At 43.7% G+C, this 26,606-nt stretch overlaps 1 protein-coding gene across 2 annotated transcripts in view; it reads left to right on the forward strand.

Moving 5' to 3' along the window:
• Positions 1-26,606, forward strand: part of MATN2 (matrilin 2) — a 151,084-nt gene that overhangs the window by 105,176 nt on the left and 19,302 nt on the right. For both annotated transcript variants that reach the window (XM_044295723.1, XM_044295724.1), the window contains exon 11: positions 18,494-18,616. In XM_044295723.1, the coding sequence (XP_044151658.1) occupies positions 18,494-18,616 (123 nt within the window). The remainder of the gene's footprint in view (positions 1-18,493; positions 18,617-26,606) is intronic.

The raw sequence follows: 26,606 nt of genomic DNA on the forward strand, positions 1-26,606 counted from the left end.
GAATCAACGTATTTTTCCTTTAAAATGATACATTTACTCGGATTAAACGTTTGATCTGTCATCTACATTCTATTACAAATAAAATATTGACATTTGCCATCTCCACATCATTGCATTCAGTTTTTATTCACAATTTGTTTAGTGTCCCAACTTTTTTGGAATCCGGTTTGTACTAAATTTAGAACCCCAAATCACTATAGATACTACAACAGGAAACAGCTCCAATAAAACAATATTTTTGTCACACCACTAGTCACCCAAGAACTTGGCCCAGCTTCAGCAGACCATTTCCCAGCCCAAAACGCACCGTAGCCACAACTTCACGCAGCATCAGTAAATAAACCAAGAGAATCTGACTCTAAGAATTCCTCCTGCCAACAACTTGATCCATTAAAGTTTTCTAAAAATTCCAACCAGATTGCCATATCATCCTTCAACCCTTTTGTCAACCTAATATGTGAAGTAGGCGACTTAAGTCCCCTCATAGAAAAATATAGGCGCTTTGAAAAAATGCTGCCTACCGGAATAATTCTACAGGCAAAATTTAAAGAACCCAACAACGACTGTATTTCCCTCAATGTACATTTCTTCTCTCAACAAAGAAACTAATAGCCATCTCATTTTGTTTGATTTCTCAACCGGTAAACTAAGCTCCATACTAACTGTGTCAATCATAATACCTAAAAATTCTAAACAATGACAGGGTAACACCGTTTTCTCTTTTGCTACTGGAATCCCAAATAAACTACATAACTCTAAAAACTTGCTTAACAAAGTAGAACATAAAACAGAATGAGGAAAACCTCATCTAAAGAAAAAAGTCATCTAAATAATGTAATGCGCCTCCAGAAGGAACTTGCGACTGAATCACCCAATGAATAAATGTGGAAAAAGATTCAAAATAGAAGCAAGATAACGAGAAACCCATTGGGAGGCCATTGTCAAAATAGAAACTGCCCTCAAACTGAAAGCCGAAAGAGTTAAAACCTGAAGGAATGACCGGGTGTAAGTGTAACCCCCTTTTTCTTACACCATCTGCGACACCTCCAGCTTTCGCACTCACTCGGTCACCAGCTCCTCCAGGCATTAACTCTATGTGGACTCTAAGGGACGACACTCAGGTCTTCTGTGGGTTAAATCTTTATTGAGGTGGAGTGCACTTGGCTGGGGCCTGTAATACAACAGGGAAACACTGCCACTATCTGTTATACAGCCAGGTCACCAGCCCACCTATATCATAACAGGCAGTCATTATATTACATTCCCACATACGTGTTACAGGATATAACAAAGCATACAGAGAAATGAACAATAGAAAATCATATACAAAGATATTGCAGCAGGGTGACCTGGAATACAGCATGTCCTACAGCCATCTTAGGAAAAGCACATGGCTCTCTAACTCTACATCATCTACTCAGCCCAGCATGTGCTGCAGGGTTTAAAGGCTGCTAAAAAACATACAGTCACCTCTTTACATTCTACAGAACTATTATGGGTATATATCATAACTTTTTACACCAGATAAATGAACTTTAGCTTTAGAGAACTTAGACAGAGATCCTACCTCCTTCACAGCTAATGTCTGCACTGAGGAGACTAAACCAAGTAGCAGAATACACAGGGGACTTCCTGGATGGGTCCACTGTAAAGACTCTGTCTGTTAAAACTTTCCTCAGTTATCTAATAGCACATTTGAAGAAGTTTTTTTTAGCATGTCCTGACTCTCTGTTAACAGCTTATGAATATATGGAACTACATTTAACAAGTGCTCATTGCTGCAGCTCCTGTGTATTGGTATGACCCTATTGCAAACCTGCAGACTGGATATTTGGTGAAACTTCATGTGCACCATATTGACTGTACTACATTTTACCCCTCCTGAATTTCACCAAATATATGACACTAAACAGTACAATATAACGTGATAGAAAACTCCAATCAGAACAAAATTGTATACTTCAGTTTGGACATTCTAAGGTATGTGAGCATATGTCTATACAGGATAACTGTTTCTTGGACTCTCTCTTGAAGGACCACTTAAGGACTACTTGGAGGGTTTGCGCTCCCCTCACGTAGTAAGTATTACAAAGTGCCTCTCTACACAATGCTTAATGCAAGAAATATTACAGAATCCCCTTTGTTAAGACATACAACTTTGTGCTCCTCAACTCAGCACCTACATATCACAAAACATGTTGTGTTTTGTTTTTCTGTGATATCTACCTTAAATGTCTACATTTATATATTTAATTATAAGGAACTACAGTACTACTACTTCTAGTAACTCTCCTTCTTCTAGGCACCTAGATATCCTAGTATTCACGGAACAGATCAGTCTGTTTACTGGTCTAACAGTTCTTCCAACTCTTGTTTGAGTTCCCTTGTTTGAATCAGACTGGCTTAGATTGGTCTGCTTCTTCTCATATGATGGTTTAGAATTCCAAGTTTGAGCAGTTTGACCCTCAGACAAAGATAATGTCTTGAATAAGTCACCTTTATGACTGGTTTGTAAGTCTTGCTCATCATGGCAAGGATCAAAGTCTGATGGACCATCTCCTAGAATGTCCTCTGGTAGGGATTTCCCAGTGTCTTTGGCATCTTGCAAAAGCTCTTCATTAGAACCAAATAATACTGAACTACATTCTTCAGTTCCTGATATCTGGTCAAGAATTCTCTGTGTATTTCCATTGTGATTATTACTGAAGGAATCTGTTTGTTCTTCATCAATCTGTTCTTCTACCTCATAATCCGATAAAGCGGAAGCCACCTCAGACAATTCTTCTTCTTCCAAATCAATGGGTAAAAAGTTAACTGGTAAGATCAAGTTGCGATGAACTACTCGGACTTCTCCAGTCTTTAAGTTATGTATCTGGAATATATGCGTCTTTGGGTTGGTGTTAACAACTCTGTAAACAGTTGACTCCCAAATATCAGCAAGTTTACGTTTTCCTCTTTCTTTCTTATTCACAAGAAGAACGTGGTCTCCAATACTGATTGGTAAACCCTTGATCCTTTGGTTATATCCTCTGGCCTGTGTGTTTTGCTCTTTGCTCGAATGTTTCTGCGCTATTTCAATTGCTTCCTTCAAGTCTTTCCCTAGAGCAGCAACAAATTCATCATAGTCCTTGACCGTTTCATCTCTTAACACGTTCCTGAACATTATGTCAACAGGCAGTCTAGGAGTTCTTCCAAACATAAAGAAAAAAGGTGGATAACCCGTGGTTTCATGTACAGTACAGTTATATGCAACGGTTAACGTTTGAATCATCTGTGGCCACTTATTCTTTGATCTTGGCGGTAGAGATCGCAGCATGCTTCCTAGTGTACGGTTGAAACGCTCTACTTGACCGTTTCCCATAGGATGGTATGGTGTTGTGTGCGATTTCTCAATACCGGCAATCTGTAAAAGTTCACTAATTAGTTCACTTTCAAAATTAGCTTCTCTATCAGAATGCAATCTTTCTGGAAATCCATAGATGCAGAAGAAATTGTCCCAAAGTTTGCGTGCCACTTGCTTTGCAGTTTGGTTCTGACATTGGAATGCATGAGATAGTTTTGTAAAGTGGTCTGTAACCACTAACACATCAACACTTTCATTTCTGCTGTTCTCCGCGGACCAAAAATCAATGCATACAAGTTCTAATGGATGATTTGTAACTATGGATTCAAGAGGGGCTCTTCCTTCTGGTTCTGGAGTCTTGCTCACTACGCATCTCTTGCACTGTCTCATAGTTTTTGATGTCTACTTCCATGTGAATCCAAAAAAATCGTTCTCGGGCTAAAGAGATCGTTCTGTCCTGACCTTGATGTCCAGCGTCATCATGAATACCCTTTAGAACATTACTCCTAAGTGAATGAGGGACAACAAATTGATAAATTTTGCTTCCTGATCTATGTTTTGAAATCCTATAAAGAATTTCATTATTTAACTTCAATTTATCCCAGTGCTTCAACAACCGCAAAGTGTTTTGAGATTCAAAACGGCGTTCTCTTCTGGATGGTCTTCTTCTCCTTTGAACAAAATATATGGCCCTTGCCAGTTCATCATCTTCATTTTGTTTCCTCTAAAGGTCTCCCAATGAAAATTTGGGGAGTGGGACAATTCCCTTCTGCAGCACAGCATTCACATGTTGTCCTAGCAGGACTGTATATGGTCTGGTAACATCTCCTGGTCGCAAATGATTTTCAAACATAGCTTTAACTTCATTGTTCGTAATTGAAACTCCCTGATGGTTCACTGATAGCTTAAATGACTCCTGAATAGAGTCCTTCTCAACAGTTGTACACAACTTCAGTAAATCTTGGTATGGTTCGCTTCCTATCTTGCTGTTGATACTTTGTCTGACAAATAGCTCCCGACTCAGAAGATCAGCTGGAATATTCTGTGTTCCTGGCACATATTTTAAATCAAAATTGTAAGGTGCAAGCTTGGCAACCCATCTTTGTTCACAAGCATCCAACTTTGGCTTGGTCATATTGTAGGTTAGAGGATTGTTGTCTGTCCATGCTGTGAATCTGTGTCCTTTTAACCAGTGGGTAAATTTGTCACAAACTGCCCATTTTAAAGCTAAAAATTCCAATCGATGAGCTGGATATCTTGACTGAGATTTTGTTAAAGTTTTACTGGCAAAAGAGATAGGCTGTACTTTCTTCCCACATTCAGATAGTTGACTGAGTACTGCTCCAAGTCCGCCCATAGAGGCATCAGTAGCCAAAATAAAGGGCTTGCTAAAGTCTGGATGCTTCAATGTCACTGTCTTCTGAAAAGCATCCTTCAAATTTTTAAACGCATTCCGACATTCTTCATCCCAACTTTCCGGACTCAGCTTTCCTGTCATTGACTGCTTTCGCTTGAACCGTTTTGACTTCCCTTTTCCTTGTGTTGGCTCTGATGTTAGGTTGTACAGTGGTTTTGCTATTCTTGAAAATCCTGGTATGAAGTGAGAATAATAATTCGCCAATCCCAGAAATGATCTGATCTTCTTTACCGATGGTGTTTTGCCATCCTCTTCCATCAGGTCATTTGCAGCAACGCTTGTTATTGCTGATACCTTATCTGGATCTGTGGCAATCCCTTCTGGTCTTATTATATGGCCCAAAAACTTCACAGTGTATACAGTGGCTTTACTTTAATACCACCACAACCCACAAGTACAATATCATTTAGTATGGCAAAGCATGGTTTCAGCAATTTGGACTGTATAAGTTGCTGCTCAGTTTGCTCACACCATTGAGCCACTGTCAATCATAGCAGTTAACTTACACTTTTCTTGAACCGTAACAGTAGTATGAAACAAGTTGTCATAGGGAGCAATTTTCTGCAAGTGTTGAAATATCACCTGTGTTCCTTTTGGCCTTTCCTGAACACACTGATTATATAACACCTCCATATCTCCAGATTCATCAGTAGATGGGGTTTGGGAACATGGGCCTACACCATACCCCTCTAAGTGCAGGCTTTTTAGTTTAACTGTTGTGACCTTTTCATTGGACATGCCTGCCTCTGGTGGCCAGGTTGCCAGCAGAGGAAGCACAGGTTGTTCATCATACAATGCGCCTTGGTAGAGTGGTTACTGTTTTTACAGATGTGACAAGCAGCAGGCTTTTTTCCAGAAACTGAAAAACCTGCTGCTGGTGCCCCTGGATGTTGGCAAGTATATTGAACTGGTACAACCTTTTCAAGCACTGCAATCAATTTGTTAATATTTGAATCTTCTTCCCCCGTATTGCATAAGGGGACTATGTTCTTTACCTTAGGTTCTGTAGGGGTTAAGTCTTCAGAAATTTCACATTGTTTTGTTACAAGACTCTGGGTCATCTTATTCTCAGCCCTCAACCTTTTGTCTCTGTGGTAACTATCCATCATTTCCTGTACCTCACTGACTGTCCATCTCTCGGCAGGTTTACACCTAAGCATGGTTTGCAATTCAGGACAGTGTCGGATAAACATCATTGCTACCTCATGCCCTGGGTCCTCCACACACTTTCCCCGCCCTTTTAGGCATTCATTAGCAAGATCAATGACACGGTTTAAACGAATCCAGTAATCTAGGCTACTCTCACCAGGTTTAGGCAGTGTGGAATAAAAGTCTGCCAAGGGAGTCACGGTGGAGATAACTTCCCCAAAATGTTGTTTCAGTATATTGTAAATAGCACTTGGGTCCTTCTTTATATCAATAGTTGGATTATTCCTCACCCCAATTTTCACTAGTTCTTTTGCACGGCCCATCAATTTATCCATTATCTCTTTACCACACTCAACAGTTTGGTAACCTTTCTTATCAAGAAAAGACTGCATCATCTCCTCCCACTCATACACACTACACTTATCGCTCTCATCTCCCCGAAATATTGGCGGTTCTTTTACATTTGCTTTCAGTACAAAATTTAATTTAGCCCAATCCTGAGTCTGCTGGTAACTCTCTGGTGGGAAGGAATCCTGTTTGCTATTATGAGCTGACAGACCTTCTATTATAGAGTGGCTGATCTGCTGCCCAACCTCCCGTATTACATCTGACAGAACCTGCGAATTCTGAAATGTGTTCTGCATATCGCTGGATGTACGTCTATTATGGGAGTCAGTAACATGGCTCATGTTTTCTGCATATGTCCTGTTCTGGTCTGACACTTCTGGTACACCAGAATCATTAGATGCAAATAACTTAGACCTCGTGAATAAGCCTCCAGTCTGGTCTACCGTTGTGGAAAAACCTGCATTCACATCATGGCTATCAGATACATTCATATTCTGTGACTGTTTATACCATGGAGAACCCCTCCCTAGTACCAAGGGGGTGGAGTAGTAATGTCCTGGGGGAGGTCTGCAGTGTTCTGATATATTTTTCATTTTAGAAAGTTCCAGAAGAACGCAGTCTCTTAGTCAAACCTTTCAGATGCTGTCCGCTTGTTACACGTGTCCACTTATCTGGATCGCTGCTGGTGACTTTAGGTATCTTCACTGGTCACTTTGAGCAGAATGATGACATCCGAGTCACGGCACCAAATGTAACCCCCTTTTTCTTACACCATCTGCGACACCTCCAGCTTTCGCACTCACTCGGTCACCAGCTCCTCCAGGCATTAACTCTATGTGGACTCTAAGGGACGACACTCAGGTCTTCTGTGGGTTAAATCTTTATTGAGGTGGAGTGCACTTGGCTGGGGCCTGTAATACAACAGGGAGACACTGCCACTATCTGTTATACAGCCAGGTCACCAGCCCACCTCCTTCACAGCTAATGTCTGCACTGACAAATATATTATAAAACAGTGATCGTATAGTGGATTTTACATTGAACAAGTATATGAAGATAACAGCAACATACCTGTAATACAACAGGGAAACACTGCCACTATCTGTTATACAGCCAGGTCACCAGCCCACCTATATCATAACAGGCAGTCATTATATTACATTCCCACATACGTGTTACAGGATATAACAAAGCATACAGAGAAATGAACAATAGAAAATCATTTACAAAGATATTGCAGCAGGGTGACCTGGAATACAGCATGTCCTACAGCCATCTTAGGAAAAGCACATGGCTCTCTAACTCTACATCATCTACTCAGCCCAGCATGTGCTGCAGGGTTTAAAGGCTGCTAAAAAACATACGGTCACCTCTTTACATTCTACAGAACTATTATGGGTATATATCATAACTTTTTACACCAGATAAATGAACTTTAGCTTTAGAGAACTTAGACAGAGATCCTACCTCCTTCACAGCTAATGTCTGCACTGAGGAGACTAAACCAGAATAGCAGAATACACAGGGGACTTCCTGGATGGGTCCACTGTAAAGACTCTGTCTGTTAAAACTTTCCTCAGTTATCTAATAGCACATTTGAAGAGGTTTATTTAGCATGTCCTGACTCTCTGTTAACAGCTTATGAATATATGGAACTACATTTAACAAGTGCTCATTGCTGCAGCTCCTGTGTATTGGTATGACCCTATTGCAAACCTGCAGACTGGATATTTGGTGAAACTTCATGTGCACCATATTGACTGTACTACATAAGCAAAAGGATGACTTAATGTCAGCCTTGGCAAGCAGAGCTCCTGTACCAAAACGCCTCAGTAAAGACAATGCGTTATCAAACGAAGAGTATTCTACTGAAGCATTAGACTTCTCCACGACATCATTTAGCAAACTTTTCTCAGGGAATGACAAATGGTGAATTAGTCTAAATTCTCTCGGTTTCTTCTTTGGAACAATCCCCAATGGTGACAATCTAAAATTTAATAAAGGTGGGTTAGAAAATGGACCGGCAATTCGACTTAGTTCCAATTCCTTCTGTAATTTAACTCTAACTACCTCCTTAAAACGACTTACAGATTTTAAATTATCCACCCAGCAACAACCTTCTCCCAGGAATTCAGGAACTTTAAATCCAATATTAAGACCATCAAATATTAATTTAGCTTTCGCCTGATCTGGGTACTGACTTAGCCAAGGAAGCATTTCTGAAAGCCTCACTGGCGTCCACGCGTTTAGAAAACTGATCACTGGTACTTGGCTGTTGCTGGTTGACTTGAGAGTTCCTTTTAAAATAACGCACAATTGGATGCGTACCACCACAGAAAGAACATTCATGCTTGTATCTACAATTAGATAACCATTTACATGAAGACTCATTAAATGCAAAACATACGCCTTTTCTGAAATTGGATTGTGGGTTACCCGGTGATTTCGCTGACAACAATTTTTGTGGTAACATCAGATTAACCCACAATCCAATATCTTTCACTCCCCATTTCAGTGACGGATGTATCGCCAATTTTTGGCGAAACCTTTCGTCATATTGAAACCAAGCCATCCCGCCAAAATTGTGGTAGGCCTCCAAAATAATATCTAAATGTTGAAACAGACCACTACAATATTCTGGGTGTTTTTCACCAAGGACTGCAGCATAAATGCTAAATGCTTGAATCCAATTATTCAATGACCTAGGAGAGAAACGTCTCCTATCATCTTCACTTTTTTCATCTTTCTTTTCCATCCACACTACATGTTCCTTTGCTGAAGGCAGCAATGACAATACCTCAATAAATTCCAAACGCCAAATTTTTTCTTTTATACTTTTACTTAAATGAAAACCAAGTGGCAATATTTCACATACCATCGCCTCCTTCACGCAGATCTCATTAACACCAATACCTTTTTCCAACACTGGCACAGTTTTTTCCACCGCTGCACTATTAGTATTAACTTTCTCACCATTAGAAATCCAGACATCAGATGCTGGATGAACCAATCGCCTACCAGCCACCTCAGCCAGCACCTTAACCAAACTTGACAGTAACAGGGAGTCAGACGAAGACGACACATGAAGGTTCTTACCATCAGTAGCTCCCTCCTGGACCAGTCCAGAGGATGTTACTTGCCTAGCTCTTCTATAAAGGCCAGGAGGTGGCTCAACCACAACCTGTGGGAACCCCTCAACTGGCTGCCCATCGACTCTTCCGTTGCTCCTCCCCCTGTAGTAAAATCCTGGTTGTCCTCCTCCACTGCTTGTGTGAGCCGGCGTTGTTCTATGTAGAGGCCAGCGCTCTCCCTGCTGCCAAGCCGGCCGCTCTGTGTCCCCAACTCATTGATCCTGGAGGACCTGCTTCTCCGTCTTCCTCCAGCAGATGGCGCTGCTTCATGACCAGATGTGTCGGCTCTGTTCCGCCGGCGCCCCGCCTCGGGAGGAGGAGTATAAGTGCTCCTAGCAATTTTGGCTCTTTTGCAAGGGAGCGCAGCCAACTCCTCCCCCCTCTGCTAACAGGCAGCCGGATCTTCACTGCCCGCCTCCGGCGCAGCGCTGCTTCCTTCTTCTGGCTCCATCCCTGATGTCGGCGGCTGTTCAAGCCATTTCCGCAGCCAGTCTTCTCCGCCGGCAGCCTCCGCCTTCTCAATCAGCTGGCGAAGCAGGACATCCATAGCGTAGGTCCAGCGAAGCTCCTCTTCTTCTTCAAACTGGCCCCGAACCACTGGAACACCTGAAATATAAAATGGACAAGCTTCCCGCCATATGTATAACAACAAATCACAACGCTGGATTTCTACCCCAGCAACCGCCAGCACCAATCAGCGTTGAGGATTCTTCAGTCATCAACAACATCAAAAAAACGGAATAGGCCAGTTACCTCAGCACCAAACTCAGGTATCTTCTGCAAATAAAAGAGCCGGAAAAAGAGAGGGGGGGGGGGGAGAAGAAGGCAATTCCATAGAAATATATGATGTACCTGTGTCTCCCAAGCTAAACGCTCTGGGGGACTATTCATTCTGTGGGATACTCTCAAATCATGACCAGTAGGTGGGCCCTGAGGACTGGAGTTGAGGAACTCTGTGGTAGACCATGTGGTTGTCCGGATCATGTACAGGATGCCCCTCTCCAGAGTAACTGCATTGTTAGGGTAGTGTCACACAAAAGAGGAATTTAACAGGATCCGCACTACAGAATTCTGGCTTCAACCAGATGGCGTTTTGGTGCTCCATGGCAGAGCAGGAAAATGAAGATGCACCTTGCATGTGTATAAATGAAGAGCTTGCGGGTCGTTCTCTCCTGCCGGTCAAGGCGGACACAGGATTCCAGAGGTTTTAAAGAGAACCTGTCGCCACAAATGCAATGTAATCTATCCATGTTATAGAGCAGGAAGAGCTGAGCAGATTGATATACAGCAATCCCTCAAGATACAGTGGCCTCAGGATACATTATATATTCTGGGCCATTGTAAATGTAATCTAGACTCAACATACGGTACAATGTCAGGCTCAGATCCAACCAATCAGCATTGCCATTTCACTAGTAACACCTTTATTGGTTGTCTAGTAGCTCCTATGCGGTACTACGTGTTCTGTACTGCCCCCTGTCTGTGCTGGGATGAGCTGCTTGCAAATCCGCAAAAAATACAGATGACGTCCATTGCATCCATTTGGTTTTTTTTGGGATCCATTGTAACAATGTATATTATTGTCCGCAAAACGGACAATAATATACATTTTCTATATTTTTTGCGGGGCTATGGAATGTACATACAGATGCGGACAGAACACAAATGCGGATCGGATGTGGACTGAAAATAGTCGTGTGAATGGGGACTTATGGACTCAAATTACAATGGTTTCAACATACAATGGTCGTCTTGGAACCAATTAATATTTTAACTTGGGGGAGCGCTGTATATTTTTGTGGGTAAAGATTCAGTAAAACCTGTATTTTAGGCCTCCTGCACTCGAACGTGTGCGCCCCCGCAAAATGAGGGCTGCAGTGCACGAACACCGACCGTGGGGCAGCTGCAGCGGATCGTGGACCCATTCCCTTTAATGGGTCTGTGATCTGTCTGCTCCGCAAAAAGATAGGACATGATCTATCTTTTTGCGGAACGGAAGTACGGGATGAAACCCCATGGAAGCACTCCGTAGTGCTTCTGTAGGGTTCCGTTCCGTGCTTCCGTTCCGCATCTCCGGATTTATGGACCCATTGAAGTGAATGGTTCCGCATCTGTGATGCGGAATGCAAACGGAACGGTGCCCGTGTATTGTGGATCCGCAAATGCCATCCGCAATACGGCAATGGGACACTTACGGTCGTGTGCAGGGGGCCTTATACATTTATATTTTAGTATTTTCCACCTCCTGTAAACAACTGTCGGTACAGGGAGGAGGTGTTATCAGTGACGGATAGCATTGTGTGCATAAGTGTGCATAAGTGTCACCACCAGACATCTGAGAAACTCTGACAGACGTTCTTCAGAACCTCCTGCTTGAGGTTCTTTTGTTTTGCTTTCGTTTTGTCATCTCGTTAGCCTCTCTCAGCTGTCATGTAGTTGCACTGATTGCATCCCTTTAAATCCCTTCCCATACTGCATCACTTTGCGGTTTATACAACTTCCTGGAGTGTGTGCATGCTGGATGCTACAACTGATGCTTCTACAGAAAAGTTTGTTCATTCATTTGTGTTTTCCTGTTTGCTGGATCCTAGGTGACCCTGACTCCCTCCGTATTAAGTGTAGGGAGCCGGTGGTCGTGTCCCCTCACTATTATAGGGTGTTCAGGTGTCATACAGTCGAGGAACGAGGGTATGCAATCATCTACCATAAAGATTTTTGCATAGGCTGAGCAGTAAGGGAGAGAGCCAGGGCTGTTACAGGGCTTACCCTTTGGTTCCTTAGTTTTGGATCCAGTCAGTCGGATATTCATTTTGTGTCTTATAGTTTTCTGTACACCTTCCGTGACAATAAGAGATAGCAGTCACTGATAACGCCTCCTCCCTGTACCAATAGCTGTTCACAGGAGGTGGAAAAAGCAGAGATATAAATGTAAAAATGTCAAGTTTGATTCTTTTCTCATAAAACTTTATATCAATCTGCTCAGCTCCTTTGGCTCTATAACATCCTGCCTGCAGATTGCATTGTATTTTATGGTGACAGGGCCTCTTTAAAAACTAGTGGGCACTTCCCCTTACACGAGTGCAAGTTATCTTAAAAAATAAACATTATTCTTAATGCATTCATGTTACAAATGTACTTAATTTCACGTTAAATTCAAACAAATATTTTTCATGGGATAAATCCTTCAATGCTTTTTTACTGAAAAAAAAGAAAAAAGTTCGGCAAATGGTATAAAATAAAACAATACAAATAAAACAATACTCAACCCTGGCATCATGGCTGGAGGACTAAAAATTAGAATATTTAAAGTTAGTACTGATTAAATACAGAGTTAAAGGCTTTGTACACCTTCGGGGGAAATATTTTTTTTTCAATTGGCCTTTATTAAAAAAATATTGAGCCGTTCTGTCACAAGGGGTTAACTTTTTCTAGCTGTGTGCATCCTACTTTCACTTTGTGCCGGTCATCTCCTAACCCTTATCTCTAAATTACTAAGAGGTCGTAAACACTTATTTAAGCCTGAGAGCAGAGATAAGGAGTCCGTCAGCTTCCTGTCTGACGGAGCAGAGAGAAAATTCATATTCTGCCAGTAGAGCATCTCCACTCTGTACAGAGAAAAGGGCTCCATATTTTGAATAAAGACCAATTGAAAAAAATATTTTTAGCTCATATGAGTACAATGCAGTAATAAAAAAATAATTGTCCCCAAAGGTGTACATAGCCTTTAAAGGTGTTCTCCGAACTATTTATAAAAGTTGGCCTTTCTTCTAACCTGTGGAAGAAAGGTTGTTTGGTTTATACCTACCCGTCCCTCACTCCATCAATGCTGCCGTCCCTACTGCACTCACACAGGCTGCGGGAGGATGCGTGTGCTTTTTTTCCTGTTCTGCTGCATTTACTATGCAGAAAGTCAATTACCACATGCAGAGGATGAGTCTAGGAAATCACTTCTGTTCATTAGTATAGTCAATTAGTAAATCACGCCTGTTCATTAGTATAGTTTTTCCATTTTTCTGCTCAGTGCAACATTATTGGTATCTAAGTGTACGTGATAATGAAGGGACTTCAGTGCAGCCAGTGTCAGTTTGATGTGTATAAAGCCCATTAAAATTGTGCTAGAAACTTAGAAATGCAACAGAACAAAGAGACGCTGAAGGAAGACTAGTTTCCTTACTTTGCCTTCACACGTCTGCCTGAAAGTAAGCCACATGAAGACTCTCCCCCCCCCCCCCCTCTTGTTATCCGATGGGGTTGGAAAGTGTCAATTTCCGTGCTGTGTTCTGCTAAATAATGATGTGTTGCTGCTTTTCTGAAGCAGAACGTCTCCATTTATATCAGTGGGGGATGTAATCCGCACAGAGATCCGCTACAAAATCTGCACATAAATCTGCATCTTAACCCCTTCCCAAATTCTGCTGTACATTTTCGGCGGGAATTCGAGTCTTTAATGCCAGTCTTGATATCCCCTGGGCCGTCGGAGGATGCACTTAATTGATGACAAGAGACACACCTCTTAAATTAGGCGCATCCTCCGACAGTACGTGCAACTATAATGAAATCTATGCTATAGATGATGATAGTAAATCTGCCAGGGCTGATGTCCTCACCCACGCCAGGCCTCATTTCAAGAAGTGGCAAGTGTGGCGTAAAAATGCTCTTTGTGCACCCACAGTTTGTGACTTTTTTATGCCAGTTTTCTGGCGTAGGGCCTTCATAAATGGCCTTCACTGTCTGCAAGAAACTCGCAAAAAACAATGCAAAAAGGGAGGCAGGAGTCAAAAGTAGGGGTGGGCAATATGGCCTAAAATCTATATAATTTTAAGCACGTGCGATATGCATCGCGATATATTGTTTTCTATATTTTTTTTTTTTTTTTTTACTTTTTATTTAATAACTATTAGCCCCCTTAAGGGCTAGAACCCTTGTCATATTCACCCTAATAGAGCTCTATTAGGGTGAATAGGACTTTACACTCTCCCTGCCGACCTGTGCTTTGTGCACACAACAGCAGGGAGCTGACCATGGCAGCCAGCCTCTCATGTGCCCCCCAGCCTCTCCCTCTTATCAGCCCCCTCTGGTAACTCAAACCCACACCCCCTCCCTCCCCAGTATTAATCATTGGTGGCAGTGGCCACAGGGTCCCCCTCCTCCCCCCCATCATTGGTGGCAGTGGGCAGTGCACCCGCCCTCCCTCCCCAGTATTGATCATTGGTGGCAGGGGCCCCCTTCCCCCCCCACATCATTGGTGGCAGCAGCAGTTCCGATCGGAGTCCCAGCAGTGTAATGCTGGGGCTCCGATCGGTTACCATGGCAGCCAGGAGTCACGCTACTGAAGTCCTGGCTGCCATGATATGTCAGTGAGCAGCATTATACTCACGTGCGCCGTGGCCGCGGGGCGCTCCTTCTTCTGTCTGTGCGGCGCATTGCTAATGCTTATAGGGGTGTAGTTTCTAGAATGGGGTCATAAAAGTGACCCCATTCTAGAAACTACACCCCTTAAGGTATTCAAAACTTGTTTTACAAACTTTGTTAACCCTTTAGGTGTTCCACAAGAGTTATTGGCATATGGAGATGAAATTTGCGAATTAAATTTTTTTTGCCAAATTTTTTATTTACTCAATTTTTTCTAGTAACAAAGCAAGGGTTAACAGCCAAACAAAACTCTATATTTATTGCCCAGATTCTGTAGTTTGCAGAAACACCCCATATGTGGCCGTAAACTACTGTACGGGCACACGGTAGGGCGTAGAGGGAAAGGTGCGACGTGTGGCTTTTAGAAGGCAGATTTTGCTGGACTGGTTTATTTACACCATGTCCTATTTGAAGCCCCCCTGATGCACCCCTAGAGTAGAAACTCCAAAAAAGTGACCCCATTTTAGAAACTACGGGATAGGGTGGCAGTTTTGTTGGTACTATTTTAGGGTACATATGATTTTTGGTTGCTCTATATTACACTTTTTGTGAGGCAAAGTAACAAAAAATAGCTGTTTTGGCACCATTTTTATTTTTTGTTATTTACAACATTCATCTGACAGGTTAGATCATGTGGTATTTTTATAGAGCAGGTTGTCACGGACGCGACAATACCAAATATGACCTTTTTTTGGTTGTTTGTTTCAGTTTTACATAACAAAGCATTTGAAAAAAAAAAAGATTCTTTAGTGTCTCCACATTCTGAAAGCCATAGTTTTATTTATTTTTCGGGCGACTATCTTGTGTAGGGGCTCATTTTTTTCGGGATGAGATGACGGTTTGATTGGCACTATTTTGGGGTGCGTATGACTTTTTGATCGCTTGCTATTACACTTTTTGTGATCTAAGGTGACAAAAAATGGCTTTTTTTACACAGATTTTATTTTTTATTTTTTATGGTGTCTATCAGATGGGGTGGATCATGTGATATATTTATAGAGCCGTTCGTTACGGACGCGGCGATACCTAATAATTGCGTTTTTTCTTTTTTTTTCAATTTTTTATTAGAAAATCAGGGGAATGGGGAGTGTTTTTTTTTTTTTTACTTGAAACTTTATTTTTTTATTAAAAACACTTTTTTTTACTTTTTTTTTTAAACTTTATTTCTGTCCCACTCTTTTAGGGGTCTGATCCCCTCTGCAATGCATTACAATACATCTGTATTATAATGCGTTGCCTGTTAGTGTATGACACTGAGTCATACACTAACAGGTTGCCTAGGAGACGGGCCTGAGGCTGGATCTCCTTGGCTCCCGTAGAAGGCAGTTCCCGATGCTGTGCAGGGCATTGGGCAGCCTCTGCACAGCATCTGGCTGCCTTGTCACGCATCGGGTCCCCGCCACAGCAGAGCGGGGACTCGATGCGATCACTCACCTGCCGCAAACCACTTCTATGTCGCGGTCAGCGCGGACCGCGGCATAGAAGGAGTTAATCCGCCGGCATCGCTGTAAACAGCGATGCCGGCGGATACAGCAGGGGCTCCGGTGCCCGCCCGATCATCGCATTCTGGCAATGCATCCCCCGCCGTACATGTAGGGCGTTCTGCACTAAGGGGTTAATAAGGCCCCCCCCTGTAGTACTTATCCACCATTATAGTGTCCCCAGTAGTTATAATGTTGGGGGCACCACAGGAGGGCATCTCTGCACGATGCGTGTAAGTGAGAGATTGTACAAGTGTGCTGTAAAACTACAAGAATACAAATAACATGTATAAGTATTAAGCATAGCGTAGCATGTACTATAACATTACATTAACACTGAAGCACATGGTAAAATGGCTGCCTGTACATGAGATTGCATGTCTGCTGGGCAGAACATATAATTTCCCCTATAAGACCCCCAGTGGTTACTGTCTAATGCCCCTTATAGTGCCCCTGTAGTTATAGTGCTCCCCTGTAGTGCCCTAGTAGTTTAATACCCTCCTGTGGTGCTGCCAATAGGTATAATACCCTCCTGTACTGCTCTAGCAGTAAGAAGGCCCTCCTGTGGTGCCTCTAAAGGAATAATGCCCTCCTGGGGTGCCCCCAATAGGTATATCCTTCTGTAGGCACCAGTAGTAATAAGGTCCTCGTGTGGTGCCCCCAATAGGTATAATACTTTCCTGTAGTGTCCCAGTAGTAATAAGGCCCTCCTATGGTGCCCCAAATAGGTATAATAGCCTCCTGTAGTGCTCCAGTAGTAATAAGGATTTCCTGTGGGGCCCCCAATAGGTATAATATCCTCCTGTAGTGCCCCAGTAGTAAAAAGGCTTTTCTGTGGTGCCCCGTATAGGTATAATGCCCTCCTGTAGTGCCCTAGAAGGTATAATGCCCTCCTGTAGTTAGTAGTAATAAGTCGCTCCTGTGGTGCCCCCAATAGGTATAATATCCTCCTATAGTGCCCAAGTAGTAATAAGTCCCTGCTGTGGTGCCCCCAATAGGTATAATATCCTCCTATAGTGCCCAAGTAGTTATAAGGCCCTCCTGTGGTTTCCCCTATAGTTACAATACCCTCTATAGTGCCCCAGAAGGTATAATGCCCCCTGTAGTTCCAGCAATACTTATAGTGACCCCCAACAGTTATAATGGCCCCCACAGCATGCTCTAGGTGTTGTGTTCTTTAATCATTTTATGGTGTTTTTGTTTTGAAGTGAATGGGGCTGAGCGCAATACCAAGCACAGCCGCTACACAATGTACGCCACGGTGCTTGGTAAGCTGCGAGAAGGCCGCGGCGATCAATGGGGGTCCCGGGTGTTGGACCCCCACCCATCAGATACTGATGACCTATCCAGAGGATAGGTCATCAGCATGAAAATCTGTCGCCAAGATTTTCTTTTCCGTTCTGCATAACGGAAACCAGACGGATCCGTTATGCTTGCCCATAAACCTCCATTATGATGGATCAAAATGGAAGGCCTCTAAATTCCGTCTTATGAATTCCATTATAATAGAAAACAAAATGGAATTCATGTCCTTAATGGCATTTTTTCATGGTGTTTTTCCCAACATATTCTTTTGCATACTGATCTACAGAGGAAGTGGCGTTACTGCGGGGTGCACACTTTCCTATATAAAAACGCAAGGTATGCAGAATAGGCTTAGTGCTGGCTGTACAGGCAGAATATTTAAAGGGAACCTGTCATCTGGATTTTGTGTATAGAGCTGAGGACATGGGATGCTAGATGGCCGCTAGCACATCCGCAATACCCAGTCCCCATAGCTCTGTGTGCTTTTATTGTGTAAAAAAACCTGATTTGATACATATGCAAATTAACATAAAAGAGTCATATCTTACTTGTGTGACCAGAGAAGAGTCATATTTTCAATCTCTGACTCGTCTCAGATTAATTTGCATATGTATCAAATCGGTTTTTATACATAATAAAAGCACACAGAGCTATGGGGACTGGGTATTGTGGATGTGCTAGCGGCCATCTAGCAACCCATGTCCTCAGCTCTATACACAAAATCCCGGTGACAGGTTCCCTTTAAGGTAAAGATAGAAAAAACTATAATGAACAAAAGAGTAAAGACGTTTGCTGTCTAAACAATATTAGGACCTTCGGTGGATGTCCGTTTCTTTTAAAGGGGTATTCCAGGACTTTAATATTGATGACCTGTCCTTAAGATTCTTTCCTATCCTTTCATACGCAGGTAAAGATGTCTGTAAATCTACAGAGCACGGCTGTGAGCACCTCTGTGTAAATAATGAGGATTCCTACGTCTGCAAATGCTTCGAAGGACACATCTTAGCGGACGACGGAAAGAGATGCAAAAGTAAGTCATTCTCCTTCTTTGACAGGCTGTAAAAATGCTTAAAGAGGACTTGTCACCACTCCTTACATATTTGATTCAGCAAATTCCCCATTTGAAAACTGGTTTGCTGTTCCTCTCTTATTCCTCCTGAAAATTTATGAATGAATTGACAACTGCGTTTCAACTTGTCAAAGAGGTGTGACCCCATGCAGTCTGTTACTGTCAGCATTGTTTGGGAAGTGTCAGTGTGTAGGAACACGCCCAACTGGTAACACCTAAAGTATTCATACCTTTCCAGCAGGAATAACAGAGGAATGGCACAACACAGAATTCTGAGAGAATACTCTCCAGAATTGTTAATTAAAGGGGTTGGCCCATTTTGGTGGCATATCACTAGGATAGGACACCAATGTCTGATAGGTGTGGGTCCCACTTCTGGAACTTGCACCTATCTCTAGAACAGGGCCCCTAAAGTGAACGGGGACGCACCACGCAAGCACGGCCACCCACCATTCACTTCTATGGGATTGAATGAAAGTAGCCGAGTGCTGGCTCGTCTACTTCCAGAACTCTCATAGAGGTGAACGGAGAGGTGGTCGCGCTTGCACGGTGCGCTGTGCATTCACTTATATGGGAGTCCTGTTAATAGCCGAGTGCGCTCACTCTGCTCTTTTCGGAACTCCCATAGCAGTGAATAGCTGTGCATATACAGTGCGCTTTCATTTGATTTGGAGGTCCCATTCTAGAGAATGGTGCGGGTCCCAGAGGTGGGGCCCCACTTATTGGACATTGATAACTGCAAAAGGTGCACCACAATGATAAGCAACTGACAACACTGGGTAATCCCCCAGGCTGATGTTAAGAAATGAGACAGTCAGGAACACATCGGAGCCCTTTGCACCACCGTCAAGGTATCTCAGTGTGGCACGGGTCCTACCACTAGACTTACCGCCATACATATAAAGAAAAATCACTAAAATAAAGTGGCCTAAATGGGAGAAAATGCTCAAAAACCCCAAACACTGTGTCGTGTTTATAACCGGGGGAGCAATTCCTCCGCATTGTCAATGGCATATCATCGTGGTGCACCTTTCGCAGTGATTTATGTATTTGTATATTTTCATCTACACACTACTCCATCTTGTGTAGGATGCCATTGTGGTGCATGTGGTCCTCTGCCGCTAGCAACGGATCACATGCGGAGGAATTGCTCCCCCGGTTATAAACACGCCACAGTGTTTGGGGTTTTTGAGCATTTCCTCCCATTTAAGATTTTTACTAATTGGACATTAGTGGCATATCCTAGCAATATGCCACCAAAGTGGGCGATGGGACAACCCCTTTAATGAAGAATACAACTTTTTACGAAATCAGACATCAAGATAGCTGACAGGTCCTCTATAAACATGACTTAAAATGCCCCTTTAAATCTATTGACTATAAAACAAGGGATAGTAATGTCTAGGTGAGATAATCTGCAGATAGAAGAAGACTTGGGCTATGGCCACACGGTCAGGTTTCTGCATGTAGATTTGGAAGCCATCATCAGGAGTGGATCATAAACGGATGGAAATTGCAAAAGAAACGGTAAGACTTCTCTTTTTTGAATTCACTCTTGATTTGGCGTTCTAAAACAGAATCAGGAAACCTGACCGTGTGACCGTACCCCTTTTGGGGTTATGTTGGCTAACAAATCCAGAGGGTTAATATTCGTGCTCATCTGCACTAGGATTCCGGTATTCTGTATCGGCATGGGATCAGATCATCAGAACTGCCAGATCCAGCCCATGACGGACACCGCCGACAAGTTCCATTTACTATGATGTGGTTCCCTAGGTGTCCAGCGTAAGCCTTAGGCCTCATGCACACAACCGTATGTGTTTTGAGGTTCGCAAATTGCGGATCCGCCAAAAAAATGGATGACGTTCCGTATGGCATCTGTTTTTTTTGCGGATCCATTGTAATAATGCCTATCCTTGTCCGCAAACTAGAAAAAAATAGGACATGCACTATTTTTTGGGCGGAGCAACGGAACGGACATACTGATGCGGACAGCACACGGAAATGAATGGGTCCGCATCCTATCCGCAAAAAAAAAAACGCAACGGACACGAAGCAAAATACGGTCGTGTGTATGAGGCCTTAGGGCTCATGCACACAAACAGTTGCGGACTTATTCATGTCAGTGGAGCCACAAAAGATGCGGAAAGCTGTCCGCATCCAAATGTCTGTTCCGTGACATCTGCAAAAATACAGAACATACCCTATACTTGTCTGTACTACTATTCTGTTAAGTTCTATTATGTTCCCGGACGTTCTGTTCCGCAAAATGCAGAAGGCACATGGCCAGGATCCGCAATTTGCGGACTGCAAAAATGCCTACACCCGTGTACATGAGCCCTTATGCTCATGCACACGAACGTGTTTTTTGTCTGTTCGTTTTTTTTTTTTTTTTTTTTTCGTGGCCCGTATACGGAACCATTCACTTCAACGGGGCCGCTAAAAAAATTTAAACAAATCCATGTGTGTTCCATATCCAAATGTCTGTTCCACAAAAAAATAAAACATGTCCTATTATTGTCTGTATTATGGGCTGGACGTTCCGTTCCACATTTTGTGGATCGCAAAACAACAACGGTCGAGACATAAGCCCTTACGCTGGGTTCACACTCCTGAGCGTTTTACAGCGCGTTCCTACGCGCTGTAAAACGCACAACAGGCAAGAACCAATGATTCCCTATGGGAAGGGTTCACACCTGGGCGATCGCGCTGTAAAACGCCCGACGCTCAAACAAGTACAGGAGCTTTTTTTGGCGCGTTTGACGCGCGTTTGGGCCATAGACTCTTTGGACAACACTGCTGTCAATCACCCAAACGCGCGTTCACTATTAAAAAAAACGCGCATAAAACGCGCGACAAAAACGCGCATAGAAACGCGCGTTTGAGAAACGCCTAGGTGTGAACCCAGCGTTATGCTTTGAAGGTTCCTGCTTCATTGTGTGTCATCAGCGCCCCTCCCATAAGGCCCCTTTCACACAGGCGAGTTTTCCGTGCGGGTGCGATGCGTGCGGTGAACGTATTGCACCCGCACTGAATCCTGACCCATTCATTTCTATGTGGCTGTGCACATGAGCGGTGATTTTCACGCATCACTTGTGCGTTGAGTGAAAATCGCAGCATGCTCTATATTGTCCGATTTTCACGTGACGCAGGCCCCATAGAAGTGAATGGGAAGTGTGAAAATCGCATAGCATCCGCAAGCAAGTACGGATGCAGTGCGATTTTCACGCACGGTTGCTAGGAGACGATCGGGATGGAGACCCGATCATTATTATTTTCCCTTATAACATGGTTATAAGGGAAAATAATAGCATTCTGAATACAGAATGCATAGTAAAACAGCGCTAGAGGGGTTAAAAAAAATTAAAAAAAATTTAACTCACCTTAGTCCACTTGATCGCGAAGCCAGCATCTCCTTGTGTCTCCTCTGCGCTGAACAGGACCTGGGGTGAGCTGCTGCATTAAATAGAGGTTAAGGACCTTTGATGACGTCACTCCGGTCATCACATGGTCTTTTACCATGGTGAATCACCATGGTAAAAGATCATGTGACGTACCATGTGATGACCGGAGTGACGTCATCGCAGGTCCTTAACCGGTATTTAATGGAGCAGCTCACCCCAGGTCCTGTTCAGCGCAGAGGAGACACAAGGAGAAGCCGGCTTCGCGATCAAGTGGACTAAGGTGAGTTAAATTTTTTTTTATTTTTTTTTAACCCCTCTAGCGCTGTTTTACTATGCATTCTGTATTCAGAATGCTATTATTTTCCCTTATAACCATGTTATAAGGGAAAATAATACAATCTTCAGAACATCAATCCCAAGCCCGAACTTCTGTGAAGAAGTTCGGGTTTGGGTACCAAACATGCGCGGTTTTTCTCACGCGAGTGCAACGCATGACAATGTTTTGCACTCGCGCAGAAAAATCGCACATTTTCCTGCAATGCACCCGGCTCTTATCCGGGCAAAAAAACTGACACCCGTGTGAAAGAGGCCTAAGATGTGGACCCATTCACTTCAACGTAGGCACGGAAGCACTATGGAGTGCTTCCGTGGTGTTTCTGTCCGTGCCTCTGCACCGCAATAAAATAGAACATGTTCTATTTTTTTGCAGTGCAGACGGATCACAGACCCATTCAAGTTGAATGGGTCTCGATCCGTCCCGGCCGCCGCATGGACGTTGCCCGTGCATTGGGGGTCTCTAATGCACAGAACGGCTGCACAACGGCCGTGTGCATGAGGCCTAAGACAGAAGGCGTTAAGTCAGGAAAACTGATTAACCACAAATTGCACAATAGGATTTGTCTGTACAAGCAAATCTCCCGCCGCAAAGAATCCAAATCAGACGGGAACAGTTGGTGGGAAGTTTTAGATGCATAATCTGTATTTGTGTCCAGCTTAACGCTCTGCAGCTCCAAGGAATCTATATGATTACATAAAACTCTGCCTGCATTGCCAGCCTGCACGTGGCTGGGGAGAATTACTACAGAGATTGTCCTATAGAGATACCCAGGAATGGCAAATGCTCCTCAAGATCTCAGTACACAATGCGCTCACATGTTCTGCTATCCCCATTAATACAAAAAGCAACATACACATATTATATATTTTATTGTATATATTGTGGGGACTCGCTCTGGTAGACGGGATTAGCGGACGCAGTATAGAGGCAACAACAAGTTCTTTGGATCAAACAGTTCAGTGTTTTATTCACACTTTAGGCAAGTGACAAAACAAGCAGTCATAATAAAACAAAAAGTCACCTTGCGGTGCTGGTGGTAATTCACACCATGCGGTAATTCTGTCTCAAAGAGTCCTTGCTGATAGCAGCACCAACCTGTTTGCACGCCAAACAGATAGCAAGCCTTCATCCAGACACAAGGCTCCCAGATCCCAACACAGAGACATGGCTTCTGAACCCAGCTGCCTATTTAAGGACAGCCAGGTGCTGCCAAAACGTTGGTCACACCTGGCTGTAAATCAGCCCAGCAGCACATGCTGGGAGAAAAATACCTGTTTTCCCAGACCAAACATCTCACTGTGTGTCACATACCCCCCCCCCCCCCCCTTTGTTCAACCCTGAGGGGGTGAACACACGCCAGACAATGTACCCGGAACAGGGCATCCGCGTTTCCCTGTAATCGACCTGCCCTGCGTTTCACCAAGCTTTAAGTTTTGTAGGGAGAGAAACCATCGGGTGACCCGGGCATTTCTGTCCTTGGCCTGGCTTTAATTTAAAAAAAGTTGTGCTTAACCTCACCCACTTTACCTGACTTCTATGTTAGTAAAAGTGGAACAGGTGCAGCCACCATCCAGTCCCTGCTATGGGATGTCTGAAAATAGCCAAGATCTGATTTATTGTGGCAAATGGCATTCTCCATAATACAGAGCCTTACTGAGGCAATAAAAGGAGTACTTTAGGGGCTCATGCACACGAATGTATTTTCTTTCCATGTCCATTCTGTTGTTTGTTTGTTTTTTGCGGACCGTATGCGGAACTATTCATTTCAATGGGTCTGCAAAAAAAATGGAAGTTACTCAGTGTGCATTCCGTTTCTGCATGTCCATGTTTCCGTTCCTCAAAAAAATAGAACATGTCCTATAATCTTCCGCATTACGGACAAGGATAGGACTGTTCTATTAGGGGCCAGCTGTTCTGTTCCACAACATACGGAATGCACACGAACATCATCAGTATTTTTTGCGGACTGCAAAATACATACGGTCGTGTGCATGAGCCCTAAAGGGGTTGTCTGATTTCAGCAAATAGCATTTATCATGTAGCTAAAGTTAATACAACACACTTACTAATAATGTATTGTGATTGTCTATATTGTTTCTTTTGCTGGCTTCATTGACTTTTCCATCACATTATACGCTGGTCGTTTCCATAGTTCCGACACCCTGCAAGCCAGCAGCAGTGGCTGTGCTTGCACACTGTAGGGAAAAGCATTGGCCGTTCTGATGGCTGGGACCGTGGAAGTGCACATAGGCGCTTTTTCCTATAGTGTGAAAACATGACCACCGCAGCTGAATTGGTCCAGGTTTACTAATGTATCTAGGGATGAGAAAATCGTTTTTAAAGGGGGTTTTCCAGGCTTTTAATATGGATAGGTCATCAATATCAGATCGGCGGGGGTCCAACACCCGGGACCCCCACTGATCAGCTGTATGAGGAACAGGCACGCAGAGTGCACGCATGCATCGCCTGTCTATCTTTCTGCTTGCCATAGAAATAGCATAAGGTTAAAGGGAACCTGTCGTGTGGATATTTGATTATAATCTAACTAATTATATACAATCATTAAAGAGGACCTTTCACTACTGTACAAACTAAAAACTAACCAGATCAGTGGGCAGAGCGGCGCCCAGGGGTCCCCCTGCACTTACTAGTATGCCTGGGCGCCGCTCCGTTCACCCGGTATAGGCTCCGGTGTCTGCGCTCCCTCTGACTGATTTTTTTGTAGGAGGCGTGTCCCTTGCTGCACTGCTGGCCAATCGCAGCGCACAGCTCATAGCCTGGCTACAAGATGTTGGCAGATTGACTGGGTCAATTAAAGAAAGTGACCCAGCATTTTGCTAAGAGAATCGGTCACTTATTTATGTTGCCCTTAGTTAAGACACCATAAAACTGGTGATAGGTTCCCTTTAAATGGGTATTCTCAACACGCCGTTTAATACTTACCTGCTCCCGGCGTGCTGTCCACTTCCTGGTTTCGGCACTCGGCAGGGGGCGGGCTCCATCTTGATTGATGTCTTCTCCCGGCCGAGCCGGGCCGCGCGCTGTACTGAACGCGCACGCCGAGTCCGCGCATGCGCCCTGGTGACTTCTTCCTGGCAAGTATACTATACTGGCCAGGAAGAAATCACCATAGCGCATAGCGCATGCGTGGCCTCAGCGTGCGCGTTCAGTACAACGCGCGGCCGGCCTGGAGAAGAAAAGAAGTGGTCTGTGCACGCGCGGCCACCGCGATTCCTGAGAAGAGCGGTGGCCGTAACCAGGGGAGACGGAAGACAACAGTCAGGTAAGTATAGGTTTATTTTATTCTAAGGGGTGGGAATTTGTTCATTAAATATATTTAGAAAAATGATCACTGTTAAATCATTAACAGATTTAACAGTGATCATTAAGATGATAATACCCCTTTAAGGAAGAGAGACAGCTGATCAGCCGACACCTGGAACCCCCACCGATCTGATATTGATGACCTCAGTATTAAAAGCCTGGAAAACCCCTTTAACTAATCAATTTGTCTCCTCAGCAGGACTTCTTCCCTAGTGAGGGACTGTCCCTGCAGGTGAAGAAGCGTCCACCTGCCGCTAGATTGACAGGGCGGACATTTAGCCTACCCCTGATAATTCCCTGCCTGTGCCACTGCTCCACTTAGCAGAGCGAGGCCAGAAGCTCTGCTTCGGAGCTGTGACTGCGCAGGCGCCTCTACCAGTGGTCGCAGGTCCCACTAATGACTCTGAAATCTGTCTAAAAAGTGATGCAATTTGGCACATCTAGGGTTTCTACACTTTCTTACTTACATACTCAACAAGAGTATGCCCTAATGCATTCTGAGTGGATGCGGATCCGCTCAGAATGCATCAGTCTTGCAGCGTTCGGGTGTCCGCCTGGCCGTGCGGAGGCAAATGGATCCGTCCAGACTTACAATGTAAGTCAATGGAGACGGATCCGTTTGAATTTGACACTATATGGCTCAATTTTCAAACGGATCCGTCCCCCATTGACTTTCAATTCTGGACGGATCCGTCTGAAGCTACTTTCACACTTAGAATTTTTTCTACAATATAATGCAGACGGATCCGTTCAGAACGGATCCCATCGACTGCATTATATGAGCGGATCCGTCTGGGCGGATCCGCTCTGAATGCAAGTGTGAAAGTAGCCTAAGGTTATGCCATTTTTAGGATTAGTACATTAAGCCATTGTGTCCCCCCCAAAC

This window comes from Bufo gargarizans, chromosome 5 (genome assembly GCF_014858855.1).
Source record: "Bufo gargarizans isolate SCDJY-AF-19 chromosome 5, ASM1485885v1, whole genome shotgun sequence".
Lineage (NCBI taxonomy): Eukaryota > Metazoa > Chordata > Amphibia > Anura > Bufonidae > Bufo > Bufo gargarizans.